The sequence below is a fragment of the Glycine max genome, chromosome 13, assembly GCF_000004515.6.
Source record: "Glycine max cultivar Williams 82 chromosome 13, Glycine_max_v4.0, whole genome shotgun sequence".
NCBI classification, from domain to species: Eukaryota; Viridiplantae; Streptophyta; class Magnoliopsida; order Fabales; family Fabaceae; genus Glycine; species Glycine max.
In genome coordinates, this window is record NC_038249.2 from 21169351 (window position 1) to 21183035 (window position 13685).

At 34.2% G+C, this 13685-nt stretch overlaps 1 protein-coding gene across 19 annotated transcripts; it reads right to left on the bottom strand.

Annotated features, from left to right (window-relative positions):
- Window positions 1–1833: 1833 nt before the first annotated feature.
- Window positions 1834–13663, bottom strand: LOC100777277 (2-succinyl-5-enolpyruvyl-6-hydroxy-3-cyclohexene-1-carboxylate synthase). Of its 19 annotated transcripts, XM_041008016.1 has the most exons (14): window positions 13058–13663; window positions 12872–12988; window positions 11970–12175; window positions 10646–10992; window positions 9620–10107; window positions 8119–8223; window positions 7853–8047; window positions 5984–6100; window positions 3648–3758; window positions 3214–3500; window positions 2785–2876; window positions 2622–2627; window positions 2419–2486; window positions 1834–2051 (listed from the first exon to the last, which is right to left on the bottom strand). In XM_041008016.1, the coding sequence occupies exons 5-10, from the start codon at window positions 9902–9904 to the stop codon at window positions 3315–3317; spliced, it is 999 nt and encodes a 332-aa protein (XP_040863950.1). In that variant the 5' UTR covers window positions 9905–10107; window positions 10646–10992; window positions 11970–12175; window positions 12872–12988; window positions 13058–13663; the 3' UTR covers window positions 1834–2051; window positions 2419–2486; window positions 2622–2627; window positions 2785–2876; window positions 3214–3314. The 19 variants fall into 19 exon arrangements, with proteins under 19 accessions (XP_040863950.1, XP_040863955.1, XP_040863956.1 ...); XM_041008021.1 differs by having other exon boundaries at window positions 1834–2627; window positions 3214–3298; window positions 3468–3500; XM_041008022.1 differs by having other exon boundaries at window positions 1834–2627; window positions 3214–3313; window positions 3468–3500.
- Between the last annotated feature and the right edge of the window lie 22 nt (window positions 13664–13685).

The window sequence follows — 13685 nt, forward strand, 5'->3', positions numbered from 1 at the left end:
TCTTAAGGTGGTTGACCCCTTGCTTCTTGACTCAAATTCTTCAAGGTATGACATCAATCCTCCTTTCCAATTCCCTATATGACAAATCACAAGCAAGGAAACAAAGAGACAAACAATAAGCAAAGACAAGCTACCTAGGCGGTTTGACAATGAAGAGTTAAGAAAATAAGCTATGAAAGTAAGCAAGAAATTAAAGTGCAAGAAATGCAAACTAGGCGGATCCTAAGAGTGTTTGGATGATCTTATTTAAGGTTCCCAACAAAACACTCACTATCCTAAGGGAAAATTGCCTAAAATTATTACACACAAATGGAAGTAGGGTGACCTATTGGAGGCTCCCAACTTACTTCCAATGAAAGGCCTTTTTGTTACAAAATTTGAAAGCAAAGCAAATTGTCAATTACTAAAAAAAAGTTCTCAATTGTGGTGGCTATTCTATCTTTGATGTTTCACTCAATTTGGAGTGCTTCTTAGTCCAATAGCTCTTAAGGTGGTTGACCCCTTGCTTCTTGACTCAAAGTCTTCAAGGTATGATATCAATCCTCCTTTCCAATTCCCTATATGACAAATCACAAGCAAGGAAACAAAGAGACAAACAATAAGCAAAGACAAGCTACCTAGGCGGTTTGACAATGGAGAGTAAAGAAAATAAGCTATGAAAGTAAGCAAGAAATTAAAGTGCAAGAAATGCAAACTAGGCGGATCCTATGAGTGTTTGGGATGATCTTATTTAAGGTTCCCAACAAAAGACTCACTATCCTAAGGGAAAATTGCCTAAAATTATTACACACAAATGGAAGTAGGGTGACCTATTGGAGCTCCAACTTACTTCCAATGGAAGGCCTTTTTGTTACAAATTGAAGCAAGCAAATGGGCAATTACAAAATTACAAAAAAAAAGTCCTCAATTGTGGTGGCTATTCTATCTTTGATGTTTCACTCAATTTGGAGTGCTTCTTAGTCAAATAGCTCTTAAGGTGGTTGACCCCTTGCTTCTTGACTCAAATTCTTCAAGGTATGATATCAATCCTCCTTTCCAATTCCCTATATGACAAATCACAAGCAAGGAAACAAAGAGACAAACAATAAGCAAAGACAAGCTACCTAGGCGGTTTGACAATGGAGAGTAAAGAAAATAAGCTATGAAAGTAAGCAAGAAATTAAAGTGCAAGAAATGCAAACTAGGCGGATCCTATGAGTGTTTGGATGATCTTATTTAAGGTTCCCAACAAAACACTCACTATCCTAAGGGAAAATTGCCTAAAATTATTACACACAAATGGAAGTAGGGTGACCTATTGGAGGCTCCCAACTTACTTCCAATGAAAGGCCTTTTGGTACAAAATTGAAAGCAAAGCAAATTGGCAATTACAAAATTACAAAAAAAAAGTCCTCAATTGTGGTGGCTATTCTATCTTGATGTTTCACTCAATTTGGAGTGCTTCTTAGTCCAATAGCTCTTAAGGTGGTTGACCCCTTGCTTCTTGACTCAAATTCTTTAAGGTATGACATCAATCCTCCTTTCCAATTCCCTATATGACTAATCACAAGCGAGGAAACAAAGAGACAAACAATAAGCAAAGACAAGCTACCTAGGCGGTTTGACAATTGAGAGTAAAGAAAATAAGCTATGAAAGTAAGCAAGAAATTAAAGTGCAAGAAATGCAAACTAGGCGGATCCTATGAGTGTTTGGATGATCTTATTTAAGGTTCCCAACAAAACACTCACTATCCTAAGGGAAAATTGCCTAAAATTATTACACACAAATGGAAGGATGGTAACCTATTGGAGGCTCCCAACTTACTTCCAATGAAAGACCTTTTTGTTACAAAATTTGAAAGCAAAACAAATTGTGGTGGCTATTTTATCTTTGGTGTTAATACTCATTACAAAATTACAAAAAAAAAGTCCTCAATTGTGGTGGCTATTTTATCTTATGTGTTTCACTCAATTTGGAGTGCTTCTTAGTCCAATAGCTCTTAAGGTGGTTGACCCCTTGCTTCTTGACTCAAATTCTTCAAGGTATGACATCAATCCTCCTTTCCAATTCCCTATATGACAAATCACAAGCAAGGAAACAAAGAGACAAACAATAAGCAAAGACAAAAAAAAATGAAATGAAAGCTAAACCAATAGAGTTTTAACAAGACAAATTTTCAAGGATTATTCAATAATTAAAGCAATGAAAAGCACACAAAAGCGAACAAGGAGTCAAAGAGAAACCTAGAATGGACCTAGAGTAGAGTAGAAAAACAAAAAATTTTAAGTAGCCTTTCCATCCAATTGAGTATAAGCCATATGAAATCAGTAACACACAAGTAGCCTTTCCATCCAACTGAAAAAATTTTAAGTGCCGTTATGAAATGAGTATTACCAGAAAGCTTGAAATGAGTATAAGCCATATGAAATTAGTATTACCAGAATGCATAGTCAACAGTCAAGCAATAAGGATCTAGCATGCCTACATCTTAGTACCTTCTACAAAACTGAAGAAAACCAAGTCAACCCAACAAACAGTTAAATCATAAATGCTACGTACCTTTGTGAAGCTCCGCTTATAGGTAAAATCTTCCCTTTTTTTTTACCTTAAAAGGATACTAATTAACAACGTTTCTCTTTACCTTGACCTACACATCAAAAGAGACAACAAATCAACTACCTCTCAGCCTAGAAGATTATGATTGTCATCAATTGGCTCAAAACCAACAAATTCCTATAGCTAGGAAAACTATTGTGACAATCTTACAACTAGCTCAAATTCATTTACAAAGAAAAGCTGCATACATTCTAGCAGCAACGGTCTTCAACTCTTGGTAAAATCCTCAACCCTAGTCACTGGTCAGCAAGGATCCCAAACTCTTGTAACATCCTCAACCCTGTTTATAAATACGACAATGTTATAAATATTCTAAGTATCACCCTTTTAGTATTTTATTCCTTATTCATAAACAAAGAAAACCAAGCAACCACAAATATCACAATGCTATAAATATTCTAAGTATCATCCAACATCATTAAAGGGCTAATAAAAACATCTCAATGTAAAACCACAACAAACATCTTATGTACCACACGAGTGAGCAACTAATAAGTAAAACAAAGCTTTCACAACAAAAATTCAGCAGAAAGTAAAGAAAATGATTGAACAAATGAACAAGATTTTTCCACATATGCAAAGCCTAATCCAAGAACTATTGCAAAGACAAAATTTACCATGAATTGGAATTGGGTAACTCAGAATTGAAGCTCGGCATTCCTCTTTCAGGTCCCTTGTCATCTTCAACAACAATTATTGTACCTGCATGTCCAGTTACTCAAACAAAAAGGCAATAGACCTGGTTACAAAAAGTTTCCTTGTAGATACTATAACTACCATTAAAAGCTTTTGTAATTATTTTTTTCCTTAGGGATAGATGCATTTCAAAATAAACCATGCATGACTTAGCCATCTTGTCAGCACTTGCTACCTCAAAACCATCTCTTCTATGGAACTCTTTAACCTGCTCCATTAGTTAAAAACAAAACAAGGATCAGTAAATCCTTCAGAAAAATGTCTTACAATGCATATTATATTAGCAGATCATTAAAATTATAGATTTTGCAAGCTTGTCCAATGAGGTGACAATGAAAATACCTAGTGTTACTACCTGATATACAGTTTTTGCTGCTCGTTTTATTGTCGATTCCAACTGCATCGATGCATCTTTAACAAGCATACCACGAACCAGAGCAGCAACCAAGTTGACCTTCTTTGGACTCTAAAATACCATAGAAAACAAGGTATGTAAAATGTGCAACTAGTCAGATATTAATCAGATCCTTCTTAAACCATAAATTAAGACATTTTCCACAGCAAGCCAGGGAAGGCATTTCAATGGCTAAAAAATTAGATGCCAACTTTTCTGCAAAATAACATGTTGGTTAAAACACAGAAGTTTCTTAGGAAGTAGCTAGGCAGTGGCACCACATAAATGTAACAAAACATTGTAATTTTTCAATATTTATGTTATTGCTAAGCTGAACATACTTGTGATGATACTTATGTTCACTTTAGCATGCATACTAGAAATGTGATTAGCAAGTTAAAATTAAATAACTGGCTGGCCTGCTCTCAACAATGCCCAAGTCTAACTAACTAGTTCCAACTCATCATTACTCACTAACTCCTGCTAACCAGCTTCCTGATCTGTCTTTTTCCTGACCAACTCTTATGTTGTCTACTCCATGACTGAACCATGTGTCCTAACATGGCCCTTTCTTGGAGCTACAGCCTTGTCCTTAAGGATCAAAGAAGGAAACTGGCTACATCGCACAAATTCATCCTCCCACATTGTGATTAATTTTCCCTTCCTCTTTTCCAGCCTTTGTTGAATCTTGTCTCTCCTAAATAACTTGTCTGTTAACCATTACCATTACATATTCTGGCCCCACTTCATCCTCCCACATTGTGATTAATTTTCCCTTCCTCTTTCCCACATTGAGGAAGGCACAATTTAATTATGAATATTTTTTTTTGGAAGGCAGAAAATATATAGTATTAATATAAACATATCAGTACCAGAGGTACGGATGAAAGATGAACAAATACAAGACACCTATGGTGCCGCCCTCCAAAAAAGAGAAGAACCCAACCAAGACCCCACCACAGAAGATACAGGAAACCCAACCCAACTTAACCAAAAGACTCTGAAAGATTGGTAGACCAGTGGTTAAAAAGAGTGTTGAAATCTTTCTCTCTAGCTTTTAACCAAGACCAAGCTAGAAATAAAGCATCATCCATCACTTTGGATGAGCACTATATGGCAGCATAGGAATTTAATTATGAATATTATAATGCATATTTAGTGATTAACATAAATGAATTTTGAATGTGCAGTGAGCGTATCCTTTTTCATTAGCATAATAGACACTCTTAAAAAAAAACCATTATACAAAAGCGAAGGGGTGCAGATAAAAGGAAAATACTGATACAAAAGCTGAGGAACAAGGGGCAGTTAACAGAGAACACAAACCAGAGGTCCAAATACAGAAGCCAGGGGTGCAGATAAAAGGAAAATCAAAGATGGCCAGGGGTACACCATAAGACTATGTATAAGAAAGAAAGGGAGAAAGGAAGCTGACCTGGAATGAAGAATTGCTACATGGTTGATGGTCCTGCCTGCCTTAGGGAGACAAGCTTACCCATAAATTGTTAGCCAAAGGTTGTGACCGGAAAACACTGTTATTTCATTTGTAACAAGCTAGGCATGATTAATATTTATGCTCAAACTTGGGATTTGGGAACAATGTTAAAGAGTTATTATGGATTGAGTTAGAATTAGACTATTGAAAGTATATGGGCTTGGCCCAAATATAGTTTGCACTGCATTGTATTTAAATCTTAAAATATTAGCATATAATACAAAAAAATACAACAATAACGAAAATAGCCTTTTGAGCATTAACATTTAACCAGACCCAAGGAAAAGAAAATGCAAAAGACAAATATAAACTAAAGAAACATGTCAAACAAATATTGGCATTCAGGGAAGTAACAACTAGTTGCAAGTAAAACTTACATATTCTTAGGAAAGAAATGAGCTTGTACCCTTGGAATAGATCTATCTTCTACCAAATTGAGTTTTTTGAGGGCAGCTCTAGTGCATTTGGATTTCCATGTGTCAATCGTAGACCAGACATGACACATAACCCACACCGTAGGAAATAACATCAAGCATAAATACAGGAGGGAGTTGATGTTTTTATTTTTTCAGAACCCAAGAAGATAAGGATCCTCTAGATTATAGAAAACAAAGAGAAAGGACCAACCAAACCATAATGAAAGATTCCCTTTTTTCATTCACAAAGGTGTAAAAACTGATACAAAAAAGAATTGACCATTTAACTTTAAATATTCCAAATTACATGAAAAATGATAGAAGCAGGGAATGATGGTAAATAAAACAACAAAATAGAAAAGATATCAAAAAGGCATGTCAGGCACCTGGTCTAGAGAATCTTGAAGCGAATAATGGGCTTCTTGAAAAGTAGAGAAGGAAAATTCATCCCATGCAAGGGTCATGGACAGAATGGAAACACTTTCCAGCTCATCTAACTCAATCTGGGAGCGGCTAAAGAATTAGTATTTAATGTTATTAAAGTAATGGCAATAAGAAGTTGAACCTTTACCTGATAGAAGGCCAGTTATCGTGCATCAAATATCAATACCACTCTTAAAGAAGAACAGTCACAAATAAAATATAAAGTTCAAGGCTGAAAATATGCTGCTATTCAACTGGATAGTTCCAAAAGAAAGATCACTTTGGATTAAGCTCGCCACATATTAGTAGAAGAACATTACAAAACATAAGCATATTTGATAAATAAGGAAACGCTTTCCATTTTACTTTGATTGAATTGAAACCTTATAAGGTAAAATTGTTATACTTCAGAGTGTAAGAGAATCACTCATTACAAGACATAACATTTAGAGTTTGGTTCTAATGATTGGATATTTTTAGCCAGATCAGACTTGACCTGCATTAGAGGTCAGTAGTAGTTAGTAGATTAGGTTGCAGTCCCTACAGGAAAAATATATATCAGCCCATATTAACCATAAACAGTAATAAATTCTTCTTACAAATTTGAAAAAGAATACACATTGAAACCATATTTCTCCAAAATATAGTGTTGGAATTTTGTTTGGTATACTTGAATGCATGAAAGTGTTTCATTTTTAAGTATATTGAATACAAGAACACTGTATAAAAAAAAAATAAAAAAATACATGAACACAATATAACAAAATATAAAACCAACGTGCATTAAGGATCTCATGTTTTTGTATAAAAGCATAAGTTTTGTTTTGATATACTGTCAAATGTAAAAAAAAAATTGTAAATTAATTTAATATTGAGTTAATTAATAGGCATGTGCATTGTTTGTGCAAGAAAATTATATTATCAATCAACTAGAAATATTTATCATATAACTTTAATAATAATTATCATGAATATCAATAAATTTATCACACATATGACAGTTTGTGATTAAATAATAGTGCAAAAGTTTTTTACACTTTCAATCAACTAACTAGAAATGATGACATATAAAAAATTATTAAATTAATTATTATAAAAGTTAACAGTCTTAATATATATGATAATTTATAATTAAATAAAAGTGTAAAAAGTTTTTATAAAATTTCAGTGCATAAATTATTTACTATGTATTATTTATTCTAAAAAATTATTTTAGATACGATTTTTAAATAATTATTATAAAAATCAATACTCTTATCATAATTGATAATTTATGATCAGATTTTTATCATAGTTAGTGAATTTGAATTAAACTCTAAAAGCAAATACAATTCAAACCTTGAGGGGAATTAAACTCAAAGAGAAAACTACAAATCAAGTTGATGGAAATAAAAATAAAAACTAAGTGCAAAAAAAGAGCCAGCAAAGCAACCAATTGAACTCCAACAATGCATGTATTAGCAACAGCATTCAGAATGACAACAAACCAAGTCACAGGAAAGAAATTAATAAATCATCACACATTCAAAATAAAATAAAGGCTAAAATACACTATTGGTCCCCTATAATGCTCAATCCGCAATTTTGGTCCCCCTATTTCCAAATCAAGACATTCAGTCCCCCAAATTTTCAAAATCAGCGATTTTGGTTCTTCTGTTAGTTGACCGTTAATTGATTATCCATGGTCAAACATTGAGTGAAAAATAAAAGTATCTAGGAGACCAAAATTGCAGATTGAGCATTATAGGGGAACCAAAAATGTATTTTACCCTAAAATAAATTCATGAAAATAAGGACATCCATGTAAAACAAGCAATATTAATGAAACATACAGCAGGAAGAAGGTTGGAAACTGCAGTGCCTGATGATGTAATGGCTACTGCTGGAATGTGAGATCCTCTTCCATATCCAACAGCATGATATGCAAGTGAACGCTCATCGAAGCATGAAATACATGTGATTAATTTGTGACTTGCAACAACAACAGCAACAGGGGAAGGTCTAGATCCAGGAGCAATACACAAATACTAAACAAAAGAATAAATCAGAATCATGCATTAATATTGGTGCATATGTAATATTTATCAGATCATCTCACCATCAAACCAAGTCTTGTGCATTCTTCAACAATAAGCGATGCCCAAACAGTGTTAATATTGGCACTTTCTTTCAGGGAGTTTGATAATTCATTGGCATGATCCAACTGATAATACAAGAGACAAACATAACAAGGACAAACTTCAGACAAATACAACAGATAAACATAACAACTAGAAATAACCTGGCAAATGAATAATTTTCTTCTTTTTTCTATGGTACAGGAATTAAATTTCCCAAAATCTAAGGTGGCAACCATCAAAGCTAGATATCTAGGTGAAATAGAGCTTATTTTTAGATCTAGACCATTTGGTTATTTAAATTTTAAAAATCTTGTTCATCTTATAATTGATTTTGAGATAGAATTTGTTCTTAAAAAGCTCAACTCTAAGTTGGCTTTCTTCTAGTCTAAAATTTTCCAAACTTCCATTCCCTTTTATTCTTCCTCTCTCACAGAGTCATTGCAGAATAAGATAAAGGCGTAAAGACCTATACATCCAAAAGTCAATCATCCCGCAAAAAAAAAAAATTATAAATTGAATTTGAATTAGTTTTTTTGTTAGAGCTGTAATAAAAAGAGTATAAACAATTCATAAACTTTACCTAATGTAACATGAATAGAGTTCAAACGTGCTGTCTTCGTTCTTTTAATAAAATGTTGAATTTCAGTACAAGGTAAGTGGGCAGTGTACTGTCTGTGATTCAAGACCAAAGGGATCTTGTGTGCAGTGTTATAAAACTCAGACTGGACCAGCCAGGCCAACCGGTTAAACCGGAACCCGGGCATAGCACCGGCTCGGGTCACATATCAAATCGGATATGCATCTAACCCGGTGCCATGTAATCAACCCAACATTGAACCAGTAAGAACTGGGAAACTCGGTCTAGTCGGATACACTCAATTTCCCAGTTGTACTCTCTCACTTTGCAAATTATAAAACATATTTATTTGAAAAATTAATGAGTATTTTGGACTGGTAATTGCACTATAATGCTTTGGTGACTTGTTGGTCATGGGTTCGAATCCGGAAACAGCCTCTTTGCATATGCAAGGGTAAGGCTGCGTACAACATCCCTCCCCCATACCTTCGCATAGCGAAGAGCCTCCGGACAATGAGGTACGAAGTTTTTAATTGCACTATAATGCTATTCCCAGACTTTGTTTAAAGAACGAACACAGTTGCAATTGCATGACATCTATTGTCATATTAATGAAAAGCTCCTTACCACATAATAAAATAAACACGAAAACATTTTTTTTATTTTCTAAATAACTATTTATTAGCAGCTTGATCCTTCACCCAATCCTTTATGACATGCATATTTAATGAAATTTTTATCAGAATAAAATAAGGGAATGGGAGAATGTCAATGTTATAAGGGTGCAAAGCTCCAAATATTAAAATTTAAAAATATAACCTAAAGGTGAAAATATTTGTTATAAATGACTCAGGTTGATAAGGAGTACTCAGACAGATAACTGAATCATTTTAATAATTTACCTGCTTTAAACGACAGCAATGGACATACCTAAACTCTCTGAAATTCTTCCAGATATTCCTGCAACTTAGGGACATCCTGTCTCCAAAAAATATCCCAGAGAGCACCATCTGAAGCATCCCCCCAAACAACAAATCACCTTGATTTATTTTTACTTTGTCAACCTCTATGAGCTCTGATCCATATGAAATACCATCCTCATTAGCAATGGCAACCTCATTACTACCAGACGGTTGATGAAACTGATCAACTTCTTTCCCATCACATAATCCACCTTCTTGTTCCATGACTTCAACACTACTTTGCCTGTCCAAAGCATTTATTGTAGAAGATGAATTATATTAAGCATGTCAACATTAGTTTCTCCATCCTGATCATCACCAAGTAGCTCCCTTTTCTCTTGCTCGAGATGCTTTTGCTTCAACTTCTCAATGACAGTAAGTTGATCAGAATCCAGTTTCACTTCAGCAATATGAGTCAACACATTTACCTAAAACAGCAAAATTATTATATAAAAAAATGCTTCAATTCCTTCATTAATAAGCATGCACTCAGGGCCACATACAGCAAAATATACAAAACACTAATCAATGTTTGATCAGGAAAATCTATGCAACTGACATAAGTATATATACGCAAATTAAAGCCTTCTCTAAGCCAAAGGCATCATTCATTTCAAGTCCTTAACCATACTAATGTGATGATTCTACTATCATAACAAGAGTAGTTTTTCTAATTATCAATCAATCATTATAACAACCAGGGAAATAACTCGTCAAATATAGAATCAAATGAGAGTTTATGAATTGAAGACAATGCACAGAACTTAAAAACTGACATGGAATTGAAGCCACAAACTACTCATAAGAAACAGAACAGAGAAATGCAATGGCTTATCAAAGACAACACTTTATACATCCTACAAACTATACACCATCCAATATGAAATCTATTTAAAAAGTTCAAATAATTTAGAAGAAATCCTTGAAAATAACAGCCCAGGAAAGAAATAAGCAAATAGAGCATACTGCATCAGACATATCACAATGGAGCTTAGTCACTGAATCACCACGTCCAAGCTCCTGAGGAAATCCATAAGCAATATATGTTTTTGGCCCCAGGTCTGGCTTTAGAGAACCATTAGGCAACTTCACAGCAAGGTTAAGAGAACCTTTGTGAGGATCAGTATATTCCTTGAAGGGTAAGGAAGATATGAACTCAGCACAATGACGAGGCAATTGTTCCTCAAATAAATTAGAAGGAGGCCAATCTTTTAATTTCAATATCTGTGGCCAAGCAAGCCAATCCCTACGACCATTTGTATAGCCAGTAAAAAGTTGGTGGATATTAATTTCCCCCTGCATTTAACCAATACCTCAAAAGAGAAATGCAGAAATCAGCAGCAACTGAATAAACAAGTCCAGTAAAGAATTACTAAATCAGTAAAATAAAGCAGATATGATTTACTCTAGTCTGATTACTAAACAGAAAAACAGAATGAGTACAAATCGAAAATAACATTTTCAACAAACTAAAAAAAATAAAAAGTACATTTTACCCAACATCAGCTAGATGCTGCAAGTCTAAGAACTAGACAAACATACCAAAGGATGCAAGGGCAACAAGAAAGGTCTGGGCAGGCAAAGCAAAAACAGCAAAATGGGGCAGGGACAAGAAACAGCCAAACATTGAGATAAAATTTTCTAAGATGATATGATAAGGAGCAAAACCTAGGACTAAGAAGATGAATATGATGATGATGGTAGCAGGATAAATTGATCACACTAGCCATATTTCTTGAGAATGATGGAGAGACAGCATAAAGCATGAAACAAGGGCTTAAAATTTGAGACTGATATAAAAACTACACTCAGAAAAATGATTTCTAATTATCACCCTAATGTGCGTTTTGTTTACCAACATTCCACCTTAGGCCGGTATCTCTTTATGACCCAGATAGCAGAACATCTACAAACTGTTTCTTAAAGTGGAACCATCCACCAAAAAATTGTAATTTTTCAGTACTTCACAAAATATTTCAAGGACATTCTGTTCTGATGACACTATGGAATTCAATAACTGACAATATTAAATGCACTGAAATAACTCTCAAGTCTCAATCCAGAAAAGGTGGAGTTACTGAATTCAGGAAACATGTAGGAAATTCAACAACATAAAAATTGCTAATATTAAATAATTCTCCAAATGCCATAACTGCAGTGGTTCCAGTTAAAATAAGTACCAACATCAAACAATTAAACATAATCTTCATGAGAATGAAGGTGAAGAATGAAATTTGTGTAAAAAGCTCTCCATGGTCAATAAAGTTAAAGATTGGGAAATTAAGCAAACCTCAGTCCAATCTAAGCAATCAATTGTTTTCTCCGCCAAATGTTGGCCATGCTTGGTATTAGTTACATGACGTAATGCACGCCACATGACAAGCGGTTCCCAGCTTAAACCAGATGTACATTCAAGCACATTGCTGACAATGACAGGCTCCCCCTTTTCCCAATGCCACTGAAAATGCCTTAAATCCTTGTACTGAGGATCTACAGCTTTAGAACAGAATAAATAGTTGTCAGTCAAATCTTCCCAAGAAGCAGCCTTCCTCATATTACTATAGCTAACATCTGTGTTTCTATCAAGCTTCAAACATGAACAGAAGTTGTCTGTATGCTTGCACTAGTTCTTTTGCTTTACACACTAACTCAGACAAAATGTTGACCCAATATGCTTCTCAGTTCAAGAAAACCATGGTTACATTCATCATTGACTTTTGGACAAGGAATTCAGGGAAGTAACAACTAGTTGCAAGTAAAACTTACATATTCTTAGGAAAGAAATGAGCTTGTACCCTTGGAATAGATCTATCTTCTACCAAATTGAGATTTTTGAGAGCAGCTCTAGTGCATTTGGATTTACATGTGTCAATCGTAGACCAGACATGACACATAACCCACACCGTAGGAAATAACATCAAGCATAAATACAGGAGGGAGTTGATGTTTTTATTTTTTCAGAACCCAAGAAGATAAGGATCCTCTAGATTATAGAAAACAAAGAGAAAGGCCCAACCAAACCATAATGAAAGATTCCCTTTTTTCATTCACAAAGGTGTAAAAACTGATACAAAAAAGAATTGACCATTTAACTTTAAATATTCCAAATTACATGAAAAATGATAGAAGCAGGGAACGATGGTAAATAAAACAACAAAAGCAGAAAAGATATCAAAAAGGCATGTCAGGCACCTGGTCTAGAGAATCTTGAAGCGAATAATGGGCTTCTTGAAAAGTAGAGAAGGAAAATTCATCCCATGCAAGGGTCATTGACAGAATGGAAACACTTTCCAGCTCATCTAACTCAATCTGGGAGCCGCAAAAGAATTAGTATTTAAAGTTATTAAAGTAATGGCAATAAGATTGTTGAACCTTTACCTGAGGTATGGAAAACCAAAAAGAACCTTTCTTTCTGGTGACTCACATTATCATCGAAATTGACATAGAGTGATTTAGAGTCGGCGTCGTTCTTGGATACATAAATGAGAGGAAAGACCGAGGAGGAGTGGGGTTGGGAGCAAAACAAAGTGAAGGTCTTAGGACAGTAGGGGAAGAAGGGGAAGGAGAATTCAAGATTTGGAGAGCCTCCTTCAGTTTCTCAAGTCCCTCCTCCAATGTCAATGCACCGCCAAATTCACCGCTAAAGGATATAAAACCAAACTCTCACTCTCTATATATAACAGAAAACCGCTAAAGGACATTATATTATTATATTCTAATGGCCAAATTCACCGCTAACGGATATAAAACCAAACTCTCACTCTCTCTATATTAAAAATAAGATTGAACATTATATTATTGATATTGGTAAGAATAGGAGATTATTACATTTACCTTTTATTCACTATCTATATATATAAAAAAGAAAATTATCAACATAATTATAAAATTGAACATCTTATATTATTGACATTAGGTAAAAATAAGGGAAAAAGAGTCTACTTATGAGCTTTTTTATCAATTAGGGATAAACAAAAATATTCAATTTTTCAATTGGGGATATATT